Source organism: Spermophilus citellus (genome assembly GCF_964194105.1).
Source record: "Spermophilus citellus genome assembly, chromosome: 4".
NCBI classification, from domain to species: Eukaryota; Metazoa; Chordata; class Mammalia; order Rodentia; family Sciuridae; genus Spermophilus; species Spermophilus citellus.
The window spans coordinates 3,434,462-3,453,070 of NC_138185.1; the positions used below are offsets into that span (position 1 = coordinate 3,434,462).

The 18,609-nt window shown below is 31.5% G+C and overlaps 1 protein-coding gene across 1 annotated transcript in view; it reads left to right on the forward strand.

Annotated features, from left to right (window-relative positions):
* The window catches only part of SYCP2 (synaptonemal complex protein 2), an 88,948-nt gene extending 71,488 nt beyond the window's left edge, over nucleotides 1–17,460 (forward strand). Inside the window, exons 29-43 of the mRNA XM_081291963.1 lie at nucleotides 680–737; nucleotides 1,354–1,522; nucleotides 3,887–3,924; nucleotides 4,376–4,543; nucleotides 5,886–6,084; nucleotides 7,365–7,570; nucleotides 12,077–12,167; nucleotides 12,515–12,667; nucleotides 13,285–13,412; nucleotides 14,411–14,505; nucleotides 14,618–14,717; nucleotides 15,175–15,233; nucleotides 15,380–15,458; nucleotides 15,571–15,627; nucleotides 16,729–17,460. Coding sequence (XP_081148089.1) covers nucleotides 680–737; nucleotides 1,354–1,522; nucleotides 3,887–3,924; nucleotides 4,376–4,543; nucleotides 5,886–6,084; nucleotides 7,365–7,570; nucleotides 12,077–12,167; nucleotides 12,515–12,667; nucleotides 13,285–13,412; nucleotides 14,411–14,505; nucleotides 14,618–14,717; nucleotides 15,175–15,233; nucleotides 15,380–15,458; nucleotides 15,571–15,627; nucleotides 16,729–16,806 — 1,678 coding nt within the window. The 3' untranslated portion in view covers nucleotides 16,807–17,460. The remainder of the gene's footprint in view (nucleotides 1–679; nucleotides 738–1,353; nucleotides 1,523–3,886; nucleotides 3,925–4,375; nucleotides 4,544–5,885; nucleotides 6,085–7,364; nucleotides 7,571–12,076; nucleotides 12,168–12,514; nucleotides 12,668–13,284; nucleotides 13,413–14,410; nucleotides 14,506–14,617; nucleotides 14,718–15,174; nucleotides 15,234–15,379; nucleotides 15,459–15,570; nucleotides 15,628–16,728) is intronic.
* Nucleotides 17,461–18,609: the final 1,149 nt, after the last annotated feature.

Sequence of the window (18,609 nt, forward strand, 5' to 3'; positions counted from 1 at the left end):
TTCCCTATCTAGAATTCATCTAATCCTCCCATGCTCCCCTTTCCTACTCCACTATGAGTCAGCCTCCTTATATCAGAAAAAACATTCAGCATTTGTTTATTTGGGATTGGCTACCTTCACTTAGCATTATCTTCTCCAACCCCATCCATTTACCTGCAAATGCCATGATTTTATTCTCTTTTAATGCTGAGTAATATTCCATTGTGTATATATGCCACATTTTTTTATCCATTCATCCACTGAAGGGCATCTAGGTTGGCTCCACAGTTTAGCTATTGTGAATTGTGCTGCTATAAACATTAATGTGGCTGTGTCCCTGTAGTATGCTGTTTTTAAGTCCTTTGGATATAGTCTGAGGAGAGGGATATAGATGGGTCAATTGGTGGTTCCATTCCCAGGTTGTCATGATTATTTCTATCATGATTCTGCTACTTCAACATTTACTTTTTCAGTTAATATGCAAATTATCTATACTTTGAATTGTAGTTGTGTATTTCTTCAATCCATACACATTATTTTATAACTTACTAAGTTGAGAGGATAAGTTACCTGGCCAGAATTATATAGCTAATTAGTGAAAGAGTTGAGGCTGAAAACTGAGATCTAATTGTCCAGTGCATGTTGCTTAAGAAAACAATCATAACAGATATTTTTACATTAATTATTATTTTTGCTTAAGGGTAGGTTCACGGAATCATGATGAACTTCAACCTTCTCTCAAAACAAAAGATGAAAGGGTAAGTTATAATATCCTAATGTATTCTATAAAAATAGCATTTATTTTAATACATTTTAATGCCAAAGATTCTCATCAAAGAAATGGGGAAAAATATTTTTATTTTTTGCTGGGTGCAGTGGCACACACCTGTAATCCCAGTGGCTGAGACAGGAGGGTCTCAAGTTCAAACCCAGCCTCAGCAAAATAGAGTTGCTAAGCAACTTGGTGGGACCTTGTCTCTAAATAAAATACAAAATAGGGCTGGGGATGTGGCTCAGTAGTTCAATCCCTGATACCTCATCCCCCCAAAAATCATTATTTTTTTCATTCCCTTATGAAATTATCCATCTTAATATAAGAACTTCTGTTGTTTTCTTTAACAGTGTTAGGTTATATCTCTGGAAGTATATTGTTTTGATTTTTTTAATTAACACTATCATCAAAATATAAATCTCACTATCTGATCTGTATTTCTGAGTTACTTTCTTGAATAGATCTTTAATGCCAATCCTTAAGTTGGTATGTTAAAAAAAAGGAGAAGTTAGATTTCCTGGATTTTGGGGGGAGAAGGTGTTGACTTAAACTCCTTTAATAAGATATTTCTTCATCTCTTTCAAATCTTTTTTTAAAAATAGATTATCACAAATCATAAAAAGAAAAATCTCTTCAGTGATACTGAAACAGAATATAGGTGTGATGACAGCAAGACAGATATTAGCTGGCTAAAAGAACCAAAATCAAAACCACAGCTAATAGACTATAGCAGAAATAAAAATGTGAAGAAATGTGAAAACGGGAAATCAAGTAAGAAAGTATTAGAGAAATAATGCAAATTTATCATTTTGATTGTGTTAAATGTTTTATTGTTTGATAAGTATACTTTTATATGTAGACCATTTACAACAATATATTCCCTACAAATCGGACAAATCACTATAGTAGTTATGTTTTTGTTTTGTCCACTATGGTTATATTTAAATTAATTTTTAATAGGACTGTAAGGACACAAAATTTGATTTAATGTGGTCCTTGGTTCATGACATACTTTCATCACTTTTTTACTCATGGCTCACTTAACTGCTGCTGAGCTAATTGGTTATTGTAAATAGTACACAAAGTACTCGTAAACTCAGAATCCTTAAACAAAACCAGAATTTGAGCCTTGACACTTTCATCTATTTACGATTATTTGCATTTATTATATATATTTTCTTCTCAGCATCCTGGTTCTCTGCTGTAGCCAGCTTACATGCTTTTTAGGAATTCATTTGGATGCAATAAAAACATATCAGAAGGAAAACAATTTTCAAGTCTTACAAAAAATATTTTCCGAGAGTATGGTTTCTGTTTTTGTGAAAATGAATCTATTGAAGTAGTTGAATACAAGTTTGAGTTATAGGTTTTGGCTAAAGATAATTACCATTTTTGTAGCTGAATATCAATGTCAATGTTTGCTAAAAGACAAAGACTTTATATACTTCATTTTTAAAAGAAGACAACTGTTTTTCAATTGAATTTATATTTATTTCAAGGGAATTAGCTTTTATTTAGTTTTAGAATAAAAATAACCAATGACTGCTAACAGGGTGAAATGGCTTAAAGAGAATTAAAATTAGACAAAAATGAATTGGGGAATATACTTAGAAATGAGGCTGAATCTCAAAATGTGAGAGTCCAACCAAATACGTCAGAAAGGAAAGGAGCAAGATTATCATAGGTAAAAGGGACAGGATTATAAAACAGCATAGTATATTCAGGGAATGCAGAATGGGGGTAGTTGTAACATACATAGATTTTATTTGTAACAATAATGAAAGGTGAGGCTAGATCTAGTCATGGAATCTGGAGTTTGAAACTGTGTGTTATAAGCCCAGGAGAAACATGGTAAGGCTCACATGACCTCAGGAGGCTCACAGTTTAATGGGAAGATATACAAATGAATACATTTCTTAAAAAGCAGAAGACTGGAAATTCTCAAGATTTTAGAGATTAAATACTATAATCATTAAATACTTATAAAATTGAACTTCTATGTGAATTACTTTGTTTAAATGATTAAGTGACAAGTTAATATGTATATAAGTTAATTGCCAGGATTAGAAGACCTTTCTTCCAAATAAACTTTACTCCTTTGACTTGGATGATCTCATTTCTTAGGCTTCAGTGCATATTTAAAAAGATATTATCCTTGGAAAGGAAAAAAGGGAAGTGGAACTAAAACTACTATCGATAATATGGGTAAATCTTAGAAACATAACAATGTATGGAAAACAAAGCAAATCATGGAATAGGACATGACATTAATCTTACAAAGCTTATTATATTTAGAGTTACATATCTGTGAAACAAGTCTTTTTTAAATCAAGTGAATGAGAAACAGATTTCAGGATAGTAATTACCTTTTAGCAGAGAGGATATGGAGGACTATTAAAGAACATATGTAAGTAGATCAATACCATTCATAATCTGTTTCTTAAATTGAGTACTAAACTAATGGCTGTTCACTTTATAATTTATATTACAAATGCTTTTACATGTTTAAGAAGTTTGGGAATATAAAATAAGGAGAGGCAGGAAGATTGGCAATTCATACTATACCAAACACTATATAGTAAGAGTATCAATTCTTGAAATTTAAAATTCTGAATGCGTTTAAAGATGGATTCTTTCCCATCTATGATGTGGTACCACGAATACTAACTAGAGTTCAGGGGAATGGCTACATGTGGTGGTATGTTCCTGTAATCCCAGTGTCTTGGGAGGCTGAAAGAGAAGGATCATAAATTCAAGGCCAGCCTCAGCAGTTTGGTGAGACCCTGTCTCAAATAAATACAAACAGGGATGTGCGTAGCTCAGTGGCAGAGGAACCCACTGGGATCAATCCCCAGTACCAAGGGATAGGGCAGGAAGCTTGGAGGAAGGGAATGCTCCCCAAGCAGCCTGTCAACCTGATGGCCAGATTCTTCAACAGAACAATAAAGATTTATGTGTGTGTGTGGGGGATGGGGGGCTATGTCCTGGTGGCTTAAAGCCACATGAAGAAACAAAATTTTAAAAAAGGATATACGCTCTTGTTTTTAATGATTTTTAATTTATACATGGCTCTAAGAAACTTAATGCCAGTTTTTATATATTTGAAAAATTTAACCTTATTTTCCTAAATTGCAGGACCATCCTTGGATAAGGGTCAACCAAGATCTAAAATGGTAAAGTAAGAAGTTTTGTGTTCAAACATTCCCTTAAAGTTATTTTTTTCTTATCATATAAAAATAATTCATTTGCCATCTCATAATTTTCTTCCTATCAATTGCTTATTTTCCATAATTGTTCTGTCTTTGCACACCTCTCTTGACTTGTGTTTTTTAGAATCATGTTGGCCTTATTTTTAGTCTGTTTCATTCTGTGTGATAACAGGTATCAAATGCTTTAATATGGAAAACACTTAATATATGTTTGCAAGGTACAGTGAAAGCTCAACTAAGAGCCTATTTTTAATGTGCTTTTAGCTGGAAATATATTCAAAATCTATTAATCAAGAATCATTTTATTCTGACCAAATATTTTATATATGTCTAGTGTCAATTTTATAGCAAGTAGCTTGTATTTTTTCTATCTTAAATATTGATCTAGTAATATTCAGGAATTTTTCTCTTAAAGGCATACAAAAAAAACACCAAGCAGAGGGAGGAGATAGCTCCTGATGGGAGAACCAGACTTCCAAGAAGAGCAGCAAGAACCAAAAAGAATTATAAAGATCTCTCAAATTCAGAATCAGAGAGTGACCAAGAATTGTCACACTCATTTAAAGAGCGCTTTCTAGTAAAGGTAAATAGGTACAGTTCAGTTTAATAATTTCTCAAAGCCTCTTGAAGTATTAAATATATACTTTTGTAAAAATATCAAATTTAACTTGTTACTTCTTTTCTTAAATATCAAATTTAACTTGTTACTTCTATATGAGAAAACTGTTAAATATTTAGTTTTTAGTTTTAGGTGGACAGGACATAGATTTATTTTATGTGGTGCTGAGGATTGAACCCAGTGCCTCGTGCATGCCAGGCGAGCGCTCTACCATTGAGCCACAACTCCAGCGGAGAAAACTTTTTATAATAATTCTAAAAAATTGGTCTCTAGGAAATATAGTGCTAAATTTTATAAGTTGGCATTAGTGTTAAAAATTAGATGTCTGTCTCTAGTGAAATTATAACTTTAAAATGATGTTTAGAAATAGAAAAGTACTTAATTCTTTCCAAAATTATGCTTCAGTATAGTACAACCTTTTGGGAAACTGTAGCTCTTTCTTGAATGAAAGCAAAACTATTGGTGTCAGGTTCTTCCTTTATACTGCCCCACCCTTGTCTCATAATGTTAAAACATATTGCCAGCACCTGTGTTTGCACGCTTTTATAATAAAAAGGTGAAAGATAATATGTCAGCTGCAGTTTTAAGCACTTTACAGATTTATCACACAAGAAAGTGATAGAATTTAAACCCAGAGAGTCTGGTAGGTTTCTGACTACTATGTTATATTGATCTTAAGTAAATAAACCTCAACCTCCCTTATTATCTCCTACTTACCTCCATATTTTGTATCACTTCAATTTTAGTTTACCTCACATCTAGGCAAATGAATCCAAGTCACCTCTCATCCTATTGCTCTTCAAAGAATTAACCCTGAAAATCTTCCTCTTGACGTTCAAAGCATCAAAATACCTTTCCATGCTTGCTTCTACTTTTCCCCATTATATACCCAGAACTGTTAACAACCAGATACCATAAGACCTGAGCTTTCCACAGCCTTCACTCTATCAGCCATCTTCATATCCCAGTAAGTCCTCCCTTCACTCCTTTCACCACTCCTCAGTGCTTCAGATACTTCAAAATCTAGGAATTCTTTCTGGTTTCCTTAAATTGGATATAATCTTTGAACTCTTATAGCATTTTATTTGTATCTCTTATTTATTGTATCTAAACATTACATTTTCCTGCACATTTGTCTTATGCCATCCAGTATAATAGAAAGTTTTTCACTAATGTCTAGGCCCTTGTGATGCCCTTATGTAGTACAGCATAAAACATTTAATAAGTATTTCAATGTGATTTTTTTATGTGTCTAAGTATAAGAATTTGTATTGAAGTGTAACTTCAAGGTTATCAATAAATGTAGGAGGAAAACATCCATTCCAGAACCAAAACAATGAAACTGCCAAAGAAACGACAGAAAGTCTTCTCTGCTGATACACAAAAAGAACTATCAAAAGAATGGAAATACTCGTCTCTACTAAAAGATACTATAAAAGATAATAGCCTGGATTCATCTCCTTCATCTTTATCTGAGACTCCATCATCTGTAGAAGTAATGAGATGTCAGTATTATTTCTGTGCATTGTAATTGAATAATTAACTCTAATTATGTGAAAGTATAATTTGTAGATTAATTTTGAGGGATTACGATTATAGGTATTTAAGATTATAGGCAGTTAAAACTTCATTGTTATACTAGTTAATGTTAGTAACTTTATTTTTGCTAACTTGGGAACAATGTCATTTAAATTTTTCATGTTAGGAAATTAAAGATCAAATGCTTTAATATGGAAAACACTTAATATATGTTTGCAAGGTACAGTGAAAGCTCAACTAAGAGCCTATTTTTAATGTGCTTTTAGCTGGAAATATATTTAAAAACACAAGTATTATAGGAATTTCTATTTTTTCCTTGTTACAATTTATTGACAAGAGTCCAAAGGATATCATGATCATCCTGTAGACTAACAGTAGATTATCTTCATAATAGATGTTTTGCTTTTTAAAAATAAATTGTAAAGAAAATTCACAATCTTTGGAGCTTTGGTATATGTATGTCTTTCAAGTAAAGAAACTCCTTATAGTTCGCACTTTTCGATTCACTTTCAATTGCTTACAAGGATCTTTCTAAATGTTATTTCTAAATGTTATTCATTTCACTTAAAATTTGGCAAATAGATCAGTTAATGTACTTATGCTCCACCTAAAGTAGCTAGTGATTGTGTTCTTTTACTTTACTAATGCTTAGAACAACTGTCACTTCAGATAAGCACATACTGAAAAGACAGATGTACATGCCCAGATTTCATATGAAAACAGAATTCTTTTAAGACTTATTTCAGCAGTGAATTTCCTCATTTTATGAGATATTCAGATGAGATGATTTTCCTAGCCTTTCCAATCATAAAATTCTGTGACTTTAATATGTAAAAACACTATTTACTATGGTGATAAAATAATCAAGATAATATTTAGATAATTATAATTCAGTTCATACTGTAGATACTTTATTAGAAAATGTTTTGAAAGTTTTTAAATTCAGCTATTTTTCAGAGCCTTACAAAATATTTTAAACATAATGTAGCCTTAATTTATGGAAAGTTGTTCTTTTATGTTTTTTAGTGGTGCTGGGGAATCTTTCAGTTTTAGAGATGGAACCCACATGCTAGGCAAGCACTCTGCCACTGAGTCAGCCTGCAAAAGTTTATCTTTTTAAATATAGCTAAGATTTTAATGTTCAATAACTGGTCATATTCTTAGAATTTAATCATGCTATTTCTAAAGCAGACATCTTTGATAACACCTGCCATCTGTTTTGTTTGTGTTTTGTGAGGCACTACAGGTATAGAGAAAATAACAGAAAAGGATTTTATTCAGGATTATGACTGTAGAACAAAATCTCTATCACCTTACCTGAAAACCTCATCACCTGAATCCTTAGACAGTAACAAAGAAGTTGGAGGTCCAGTAAACTCATCCAAAAACAATGGAACAAACTTGCTATGTGCAAGTGAAAGTTGCTCACCAATTCCACAACCTCTGTTTTTGGTAAGCGGGGAGAGAGGAAAGGGGCAGAGAATCAGATATATCTGTCTGAAGGTAGTAAATCATTTGTCTATGATCTTAATCAAATACACATAACTTGTCTATTTAAGGTTTTGAAGTTGGTCTGTGGCCTGGGGTAAGAGGACATAATGACAAATCAGATACAGTTCTCAGCCTCAGTGAACCTAACAGACTCATGTATAGCTGCTACACAGGAAAAAAAAAAAATGTGGTATTGTGACAGAACAGCGTACAGATAAGGATTCTGTGATAGGAATGATCGCTTCTGCTTTTTTATCTATACACCAGAACGGCATACATTTTCTAGTTTGGGATAGATTTATTCCTGCAACACAGGTACCTTCTTCACATTTCACCATAATTCAAAGTCCATAACCTTTTAAGAAACTTTAGTTAATTGAAATCACAAGTTGACAACTAAATTGCCAAGAATGTAGTTCTAAACGGTATAGTTTTTGCTTTAAATTTTTATAAGGAAGTTTAAAACTGATTGGTAAATAACATGAATATAAAAGTTAAAATATATATGATGGATTTTTTTCTTTCAAATATCAAGTTATATATAGTTTTGTAATAAAATGTATGCCTAAATGTCCAAAACTTGATAATAAAGATAGGATGTGATTAAGTTTTAAAATGAGGTAGATAACTGAAATGTTGTTTAATGTTCATGAGGAGAAAAAGAAGTTTTGGGATACTTTGGTACCAGTTTATAAAACTTACCAGCACCTCCTTTTTTGCTTGTATATTATATATGGCTTAATTTAGATAATTTTGAAGTAGTGAAAAAACAATTGAATGCAAAGATATTCGTGTTGTTCATTACTATGGTATATAGCTGAGAGTTATGAGTCAGACAGAATTGGGTTTAAATCCTGACTTCACTGTTTGCTAGTTAATGAATCTCTTTGCCCTATTTTACAGATGAAAAAGATGAAGTGCAATGAAAATTTTAGGCTGAACTATGTAAACATAGTACCTGATATGTAGTAAATACTCAAATATTTTCTTGATATGTGCTAACCTTTACATACAAAGTAGAGTTAATTATTCAGTGGTAGAGTGCTTACCTAGCATGCATGAGCCCCTGGATTCAATCCCTAGCTCTGCAGGAAAAAAAAAAAACTGTTAATGACTATTCAGCACACCTATAGCAGAGATCTAAAACTGCTGTTAAAACCAACCTTCTGTCTGAGTACTTTTAAATGAATGTGCTTTTTATTCCTAGAAGATTTTAAGGTCCTTTTATTCTTTTAAACCAGTAGTCTTCATAGAGAATATTTTTCAAATGACCTCTTGCAGAAAACTCCCAATATGTGAAACAGATGAGAGTGGAACTATGTTCTTCAAAGCAGAAGTAGGACATCTAAATCCTAGCCTGTATAGCTTTCCTCCCATATAATCCCCAACACACTTTTCAAGACTAAGTTTCTACAGACAATTTAAAAACTAGTTTCCCACAAGATTATTATCCTGTGGTCATTTATCAGTGTTGCTCTGTCATCCTTAGTTTCCCTGAATCCTTTAGTTCCTCAGTATCCCAACTTGAAAATGCCTAAACCAAGGTAATTCTCAATCTTGATACCACTCTGTACTAGAATTTGTTATATATTTATCTGTTGGATACTGATACATGAGACATTTATTTCCCCCTCCATTTACTGTTGACTCTTATTAAGGTATTGGAAATTTTCTTTACAAAGTAGCTGTACCAGGTCTGGGGATGTAGCTCAGTGGTAGAGGATTTGCCTAGCATGTGCAAGGCCCTGAGTTTGATCCCCAGCACTATATGTTTTATTTTTTAAAAAGTAGCTGTACAAGTTGACACTCTCAATAGTGCTGTGTGATAGTGCCCCTTCTCCACAGTTTTAACTAGATGTTATCAGATGACTATTTTTGCCAATCTGATAACTGTGCAAGTTGTGTCAACAAGTATTCATATATGTTTTAGCCATCTTGTGAATTACCTGTTTATTTTCTAATTTTGTAAATGCCTTGTTCAATTTGCCTTATAAATTTATTGTTCTTAATCTATCCTGATATTTTGTATTGGTTATAAGTAATGTAGACTTTTTCTCCTAGTATGCATCTTGTCTTTTGACTTAGTTACATCCAAAACTTCCATATGGCAAATGATGTAGTGTCATCAATCATTTGGGTTATTAAGAAATCCTTCCCTGCCAGGCATGGTGGTGCATGCCTGGAATCCCAGGGATTTGAGAGACTTAAGGGAAGAGGATTGCAAATTAAAGGCCAGCCTCTGCAACTTAACAAGGACCTAAGCAACTTAGTGAGACTCTCTTAAAATAAAAAGGGATGGGGATGTAGCTCATTGATAAAGTGCCTCTGGATTCAATCCTAGTACCCACAACACACACCCAAAAAGAATTCCTTCACTAAGCTATTGTCTCATAACAAGCATTTTCCTTTCTTGCAGAAATGTTACTTGTGATTTTAACTTTTAAGGGTTTTTTTTTTTGTCTTTCTGAGCTTTCTTCTTTCATATAGATAATAAATTTATGCAACATCATGAGCAGAATGCCTTGGTGACTACAGATGATCTATTAGGCACTATTCTGTTTTAATGACCTACTTACTGTCTTTGTGCTAACACTACATCATTTTAACAACTGTAATTTTACAGTTACACAGTGTTTCTCATACACACCCCATTCTTTTACTTCAGCATTCTTTTAGCCCTTTACTTATCTGTATAAACCTTAGAATTAGTTTGTCTAAGAAAAGAACTGCATTTCTCAGTATTGAACTGATCTTTCTCATCCATATCGTTTTTTTCTCCATTTTTTGGCCCTGTTTCCTACAAATGGTACCAAAGTTTTCACAAAGAAAATTAGGCTTCTTGTTAAAATTAATTCCTCTTACAAGTTTTCTTTTTGTTGTGTCTTAAAAACACACACACTGTTAAAAAATTTACATTTTCTGCTGTTTTCATTTTATATAGGAACATTGATTTTTGTATCTTGAATAACCTTGCTGATGTTATAATTTTCTGCACAGATTCTCTTAGATGTGCTGTATAGACAATTATATACACTATTACTCATGATAATTTTTGTCATTTCTGTTCCAATCCTTATACTTAATGTTTTCTTGTTAAGGTTGACTTTGACCTCTGTGGTATACTTCTGTGTCCCAGGCTTCTATACTAGGAGGGCTCTTTCTCTATATTTTTTGGTAGATACTTGTCAGCAAGTTAATGTTCTATTTCTCTTTAAGATTTTTTAGAATTATGAATTTTAAAAAATTTTTAAAATTATTAATAACTTTAAATGTTTAAAAATTATGAATAGGTGTTGAATTTTAGCAGGGAATTAATACTTCCTTCAAAGTGTAAGTAGTATTGATTTAATGTTTCCTATTATGTTTAAAGGTGTTGTTTTTTTTTTTTTTGGCTTTAAACAGTTGTCTAAATTCATTTGGGTTTCTGAATCTTATTCATTCATAGCCCAGGCATCTTCAAAATCAGAATAATGCAATAGTGAATAGAAAAATGTATAAATGCTGTGGTACTTAATTGTACACATAATTGTAATAGCTTTTCAGAGGTAAGCAGTTATAATTCAGAAAAAAAAGAGCTTATGGAAATTGAATTTCCAATTATTAATGAAAATCATATACAAAGCAAAAGAGAGGTAATTACTATAATCTTCAGTTTTTCCTTTGAGATAATTCTTGTAAGAATCAAATTATTGGTCTTTAATGTTAATTATATTTAATACTTTTCAATAACTACTACCTGAAAATCTGATGTTTAAAGTGTATAGAAATACTTAATTATAGAAAGGTGTTTTTTGACATAAAAATTTAAAGTTTTAAAATGAGGGTAGCAAGGTCTTAAATAGTGAAGACTAGGCTGCTGAACCCCCTAACTTACATATTTATAATTAGGAATGGTTTTACAATTATATAAGAATTTGGTTGCCTTGAGCTTCTTGCCATCATAAAAGTATATCAGTCCATTAATAAAAATATTGTAACCTATAAAATACAAACACACTCAAGACTGAATTTTATAGTTTGGAGAGAGAAGTGGGATTTGAGATCGACCTAAGGTATATACAGATGAAGTTGAGCAATAACAGTAACCAAAATAAAGATTACAAAGTTTAAAAAAAGTGTATTCTAATAGTAAAACATAAGGTTAAATGTGAAAGATGCAGTTTGGAAGAAAGAGTTTAAACCTTGAATTTTTTTGTGGCTCCCCACAAAATTTAATGAAAAATTTAACAAAGAAAAATGGAATAGCAGTAATAGTCAAAAAAAGCAAGCTCAAAACAATTAATATAGGATTGACAATTAGAATCTAGTTCCATTAATGGTATTGTTAAAGATGAAAAGAGAAAAAATCTGAGAAAGAATTGACATCATTTCAAATTACTGAAATTAGGATTTGAGCAAGATGGTCAAAGGTGAATCCAAGAGTACTTTATAGTGTCTTGTTATTCTAACTTCTAATATGTATTTTAGGGAAGCCATTCACCATCTCCATTATCCATGTCTAGTGAAAAAAGAGAGAAAATATTGTTTGATATGCCTTGTGACACTACTCATGTATCAGGTTTGTAGTCGGCCTTTTTTTTTTTTAAGTACTAGTTTTTGAAATAGTTCCTTTAGATGAAACTTCACATTATTATGTGTTTTAAGTCATGCCATTATTTAGTTAATGTCAAAAATATAAACACCTAGATTGAATCATTGTGTAAAAATATTAAGATGATTTTATAAAAAAATAACAAATAAAATGAATAATTATATATATATATATATATATATAAACTAGGTAGAATTTAGAGAGCAATTGCTTAAAACATAATTAACTGAAAGGCTTTTTAAACAAAAGCAAGAAATTATTAGGTATTTTAATCAAAATTATAGCACTATTCATTATTTTTAACTATTTCTAAGGCTCCACTCAGCATCTTAGTTGTAAACGAGTGCACATAGAAGATAATCTTGGTAATGTCAATGAAGTGGAAATGGAAGAAGAAGAACAGAGAGTCCACTTGCTTCCCAAAAGATGGTGTAGAACTGAAGATGCAGACCACCACACCTGCAGAGGTGGGTATATCAAAAGCCTGTGTCGGCATATAATGATTGGAAGGTGGCTTCTTAGATTCTAGATGACTTCATCTTCAAAACAAATTCCTTTGTAAAGACAACTTTGAGTAATTCCAAGTTGGACTGTGTTTCATTACAATAAAGTAGGAAGGGTCACAGATGATACTCAAACTCCCCCTCCTTCTCTGTCACTTATTACTGCATTTAAATTTTAGTAGAGTATGAATTAGTGTTAGTATGTCTCTAAAACTCATGTTAATGATTATCTGGAAGTAGTTGTAAGTTTAAAAAAATCCCAAAATGCTCAGTTTTAATGTTGTCATTTCTAGCTTAATAGCCATACCAAAAGGTTTCTTTTATAAATCAGAATTTTAATTAGAAAAACTTAATGAGGGGCTGGGGTTGTGGCTCAGCGGTAGAGCACTCGCCCCGCACGTGCAAGACCCTGGATTTGATCCTCAGCACCACATAAAAATAAATAAGTGAAATAAAGGTATTGTGTTTAAAAAAAAAGGCATAATGAAGTCTACTTTTGATTTCATAAACTATAGGTTATACATAGACTATGAAAATAGTAATGTATATTTTAACTTTAGGTGATTGTTTTTGTTTTTTAGTATCTGAAAACATATCTCCATTATCAACAGATGATTTTTTAATTCCTGAGGAGAACTGGGAAAGTGAATTTTCAGGTGTAGGGTTGATTTGTGAGAAGATCAATTCAGAATTTAAGAGGAAGATTCATGTGAGTTATCATTCTTTATAGTTTATACTCAGTAATATGATAACATATATCCCACATTTTATTAGACTGTTGGCTTATTTGATCCTTGGGCAACAAAACACCCATTCACAAATTCAACTTCCTGCACATGTGAAAAACTGAAATAATTATCAAGTTAAAAAAACAAAATAAAACCTGCTTTCATGAGCTGAGTTTCTCTCACTTTAAAATCTGTCCATTGTCTATATTATTTATTTTTCTACTAGTCTTATTTTGCTTTTCAGCTTCTCATTTTGTTTCTTCTATAATTTTTATTTTCCTGAACAGTTTCCTTTCGTGCCTCGTCTTTAAACATTTTTATTTCAGAGGTGACCATTAATGAGAGTAGTGTGATATAGTATGTTACCCTGCCTCCTTTGTTCTACCTTGTTTTTTTTTTTGTACTTGTCCTTGTTTTTTTTTTTTTTTGATGCTCTAGAAGCCTCAAAATGAAATGATATATGCAAAAATTCTCTCCCAAACAATATTTAATTATCAGAATGTTTTTCTACCCATATCTTTCTCTCATATGCCTATATTTGAAATAGTTCTTTTATATTCCTTGCTGAATAAAAGGTATTTTAGCACTATCAGGATTGTTATCAGCCCTGCCTCATGTTTGCCCTTTTCTTCTGCTCAGGGATAAAATTGAAAATTATTTAAAATTCTATGCATCTCTTTTTAAAATTTATTTTTATCTTTTCATTGTTGTTGTTGTTACTGGGGACTGAACCCAGAGGTGCTCTACCACCTTAGCCTTTTTATTTTCATTTTGAGACAGGGTCTCACTTTTTTACTGATAGAATGACTGAGCTTGTTTATAAAAATCTTCAGTTTAAACAATTTATTTTTTAGTTTTTTAACTTTCTAAACTTTTTCTTGGTCATTTAAATTTCATGGACAGGTTTTTCTCTTAGTATGGTCTTGTTTCAATTGTTGTTTTGTGAAGAGATTGTAAGTTAAAAATTAGTATTTTTCAGATCCGACATAAAATGATGGATTATTTTACTAAGCAGTCTTGGAAAACAGCTCGGCAACATCTGAAAACAATGAACCATCAAATTCGGGAGTATAGGTTTGTAATAACTTTCTGTTCTGAAAACTTCTGAATGTTGTATATTCATATATTGAAAATGCATATTATGGATGCTATAGTTTTTGAACTTAATACTGTGTTTCTTTAATAGGATTAAAAAACTTGATAAATTCCAATTTGTCATCATAGAAGAACTGGAGAATTTTGAAAAAGATTCACAATCTTTAAAAGATTTGGAGAAAGAATTTGTGGTTTGTGCTTTTAAGAGCTTAAACATAACTTTAAGCATTGGGAATGTAACACTAAAGAACATGTCAAAAAACAGACACAAGTTACATTAAACTCTTGACTTTAAAAAAGCTATAGTTAGGTTGCTCTCTCAAAGCAGAAAATAAATGAGTTATTCTAATGCATTTTGTTTTTTATAACATAATCTAGTTTTACATTTTTAATCAGCTTTATATGAATACTTAAATCGAAAACAAGTTTATATTATCTTTTTATTATTCTATTATCTTTGATAATCCAGGAGAAATCTTCAGAAATGTTACTTTCAATTTTTTAACTCTGAAAGTATATAATATCTAGAATATTCTTAGCCAAATTGTTTATTTAAATTTGAAATATTAGAAATATACAAATTTCAACTTTTAAGTTTTAGTTTTCAGTCATATTGAAGTACAACTAATTTTTTATCCTAAAATTTAGGACTTTTGGGAAAAGATATTTCAGAAGTTCAGTGCATATCACAGAAGTGAACAACAGAGGTTAGTATGTTATTCTTAATGACTTCTAGAATCTATAAAATGAGGTTTTAAAATTAAATATAAATTTGAAAAACATTGCATATATACACAAAGCAATTTAACTTGAATTCCTAATAAATACAAAGGTAACTCATTTTATTTGTTAGGCTTCATCTGTTGAAAACATCATTGGATAAAAATGTCTTCTATAACACTGATTATGAAGAAACTATATTTACATCTGAGGTAAAAATTTATATTTTTATATATAATCTTTCTTGATTTTGGTTAGTCTGGCTTTTTGCTCTAAAAACTTTATGATAAATTTCATAGGGGAAATATGTTTACTTATTTACAGATGTGCCTGATGAAAGAGAACATGAAAATGCTCCAAGACAGGCTTCTGAAGGAAATGGTGAGTCAGCTGAGCTTGCATTTCCAATGCAGTTGTCAAGCTTAATGTCTTGTAATGGGATGTTTTTCTGTAGGTTTTTCTTTTTTTCTCTTTGGCCTTGGAGAAGGCAATTTAAGCCCATTAACTTTTAGTTTTTAAAATAACAGTAATGTAGTTACAGCAAAGAATGAAGGTAATATAAATAATGAATTCCTCCAGACAGTGGATAAAAAGAATATCAATTTGTAAGTTGAAAAATTAGCTGGAGGCAATACTTCTTTTCACGTCCTCCCACCACCTCTGAGCTATATCTCTAGGCTTTTTATTTTTTCATTTTGATTCGGCATTATGCTAAGTTGCCCAGGCTGGTCTTGAACTTGTAATCATCCTGTTTCAGCCTCCAGAATTGCTGGGATTACAGGTGTGACTACCATGGTTGTCTTTGCACTGTTCTAAACACTGCACTGCAGCAGGACAAAGCTATCTAGAAAGGCTGTGTAATTTAGTGGAATACTTGTTCAGCAGGACTTTATGACTTACATTTGAGGATAAAAATCCTCATCTTCCCAAAGATTGTAGACAATAGCAAGTGCACCTGACAGGTGAATATGTTTGGGTGTCTTTCAAATTGGGAGATATTTTTAAGTGCACTTTAGCACTTAAAGAGTGCTAAACTATGGTGGTCTATGAGATATATTAATATACTTATGAAATTTTAATAGGATTTCAGTATGCTGAAAATAGGAGAGGTCCAGGATATTGTAGCTAAGCCAGTGTAGCTTGAAGCAAACCAGAACTACCTGACTAGGTTGCTCCTTCTTGAAACTTTCTTCTAGATTATCTATATTTTATTCTCATTTTAAAAATTTAAATGTCATTGATATGGGGAGTTAAAAGATTTTTAGGTCTTCTCTCAATTTTATCATCTTGGATATTACTGATAATCACAGAATTCTATGGATATCTTGATACAGATTCTGGTGAATTAGATCAAATGAACACTGATACACAATATCTTTATGAAAGTGGTTGTTTTATAATGAATACCTAAAAACAGGTTTGTTTGTTTTTTCCTATTTTATGTGATAATGTAAAATCCATGATTTTTTTCCTTGGTCATAGCAAGAAGAGGAACTTCTTAATGTACGGAGAGGACTGATGTCATTATTCATGGCCCATGAAAGAAATATTAATGTGTGAAATCTTAATTGCTATCACATGTTTTATCTAATTATTTTTTTGTATGTAACTAAGAAAACAATAGATTAGTCCTACAAAGAAAAAAACTGCATGTCACCTAGTCAAGTGTTCCTTTGGAGGAACCCCCAAATTCAAAGAAATCCCTCCTTATGGATGAGAAACACTGTAACTGGACTCCAAGCCCTAAAGACTTTTGTCTACACAATAATACTTTTTCTGTTTTAGAGAGGGGAGGTTTTGGGAAACCAAATAGTAAAGGAATCGGCTTATTTTTGTGGTAGTATTTACACTAGTTAACTATACTTAAAAGTTAATTTAATAAATTTTATTATGTAAAATGCATTGTAAAATTAATACCATTTGAACTAAAGTACATTATTAAATTTGTTTAATAGTTCAGAATATTCAATTAATAAAAATTTAGGCACACTTAATAGAGAAGGAAGTCCACAATTTAAAATGTTCACCTTAGTAAACCAGTACTTTCAGCTCATTGTTTCATTCAGTTTTGGCTTCAATGTATTCGAAGGCACTAAATGCCTAAAATTATTACTGTATTATCTAAATATTTTAATTCAGCATAGAAATCAACTCATAAGAAGGCTATTTGGCAGGTCATTTTTAAGCTCCTGATATAGTAATATTTTGCTAGATTATTTTTTCAAAACGAGTACACATTGATTTGCTTTCATATATTACAATGAAATAAATGCCTATTTCAGTTGCATAAATATTATGAGATTATCTTTATTTTCTCTTTTATGATCATTGGATCAAACAAAATATCCTCCTCTAATCAGATGACTGAAATATAATAATATAAGCAGCTTTTATTGTCCCTTGCATATTTAAGGTAGCAGAGTGTTTGAATACCATTATGTAAATATGATGGTAAAAGTGGCTTCTTAGTCAACATAAGCTAAAAACAAAACCCTTTCATCTTCGATCATTCAAATACTGGCACCTCTCTGCATTACCAACAGAATATGACTCTCACTTTCTAACGTTCTTATCGCCCCAAACTTTGTGTCTTTCCAGCTTATTTTCTAGAATGATCCCAGGCCATCTACTCTACCACTTTTTCTCTCTTCTTGTTACCCTTCTTGTTTGTTCTTCCTTCCTTACCCATTTTAGATTCCAAAATAATATTCTCTTGACCTTTCTCCTGTCAATGTTACCTAATAATTCAAAACTCTTATTCTATGAGCTGAACAGCACTGGAAAAAATTGTGCCATCAAGCTTTAAATTTATGTTCACACATTTCAAATGGCACACAACACTGCTCAACAGTCTTTACTGCCCTGTTTTATTGGCTTTACTATTCCAGAGTATTTTATATAAAATAACCCACTAAGTCCCAGGTTTTCAATTGTGCAAATAGCTCAACAAAATTGACACAAGTGCATTAAAAATGGTTATAAACACAATATAGAGCTTATTTATTAATATAACTATTATATCATTATGTTATTTTTACCTAATATTATATAATTCTCTGATAAGTTTTTACAGGTGTTCCACATCTGGGACAATGGGACAAAATGGGTTCATTCCTTATTTTTCAACTGAGGGTCTCACCTCATAATTTCCTCATTTTACCCTAAAATCGAAATGTTACTTGCTTGCATCAATAATAAAATCAGAAAAATTGGTTTCTTCTTTGTTCTAATGGCATATTTGCCTCTTTAAGGACAGTCTGCTCACTGGAGCTCTGAATCGCATTAGCATTGATTTTTCCTCTCCTCTCCTCGTTTATATAGCCCATGTTTATTAAATAAGTAAATAAGGCCCTCCCTTGAACA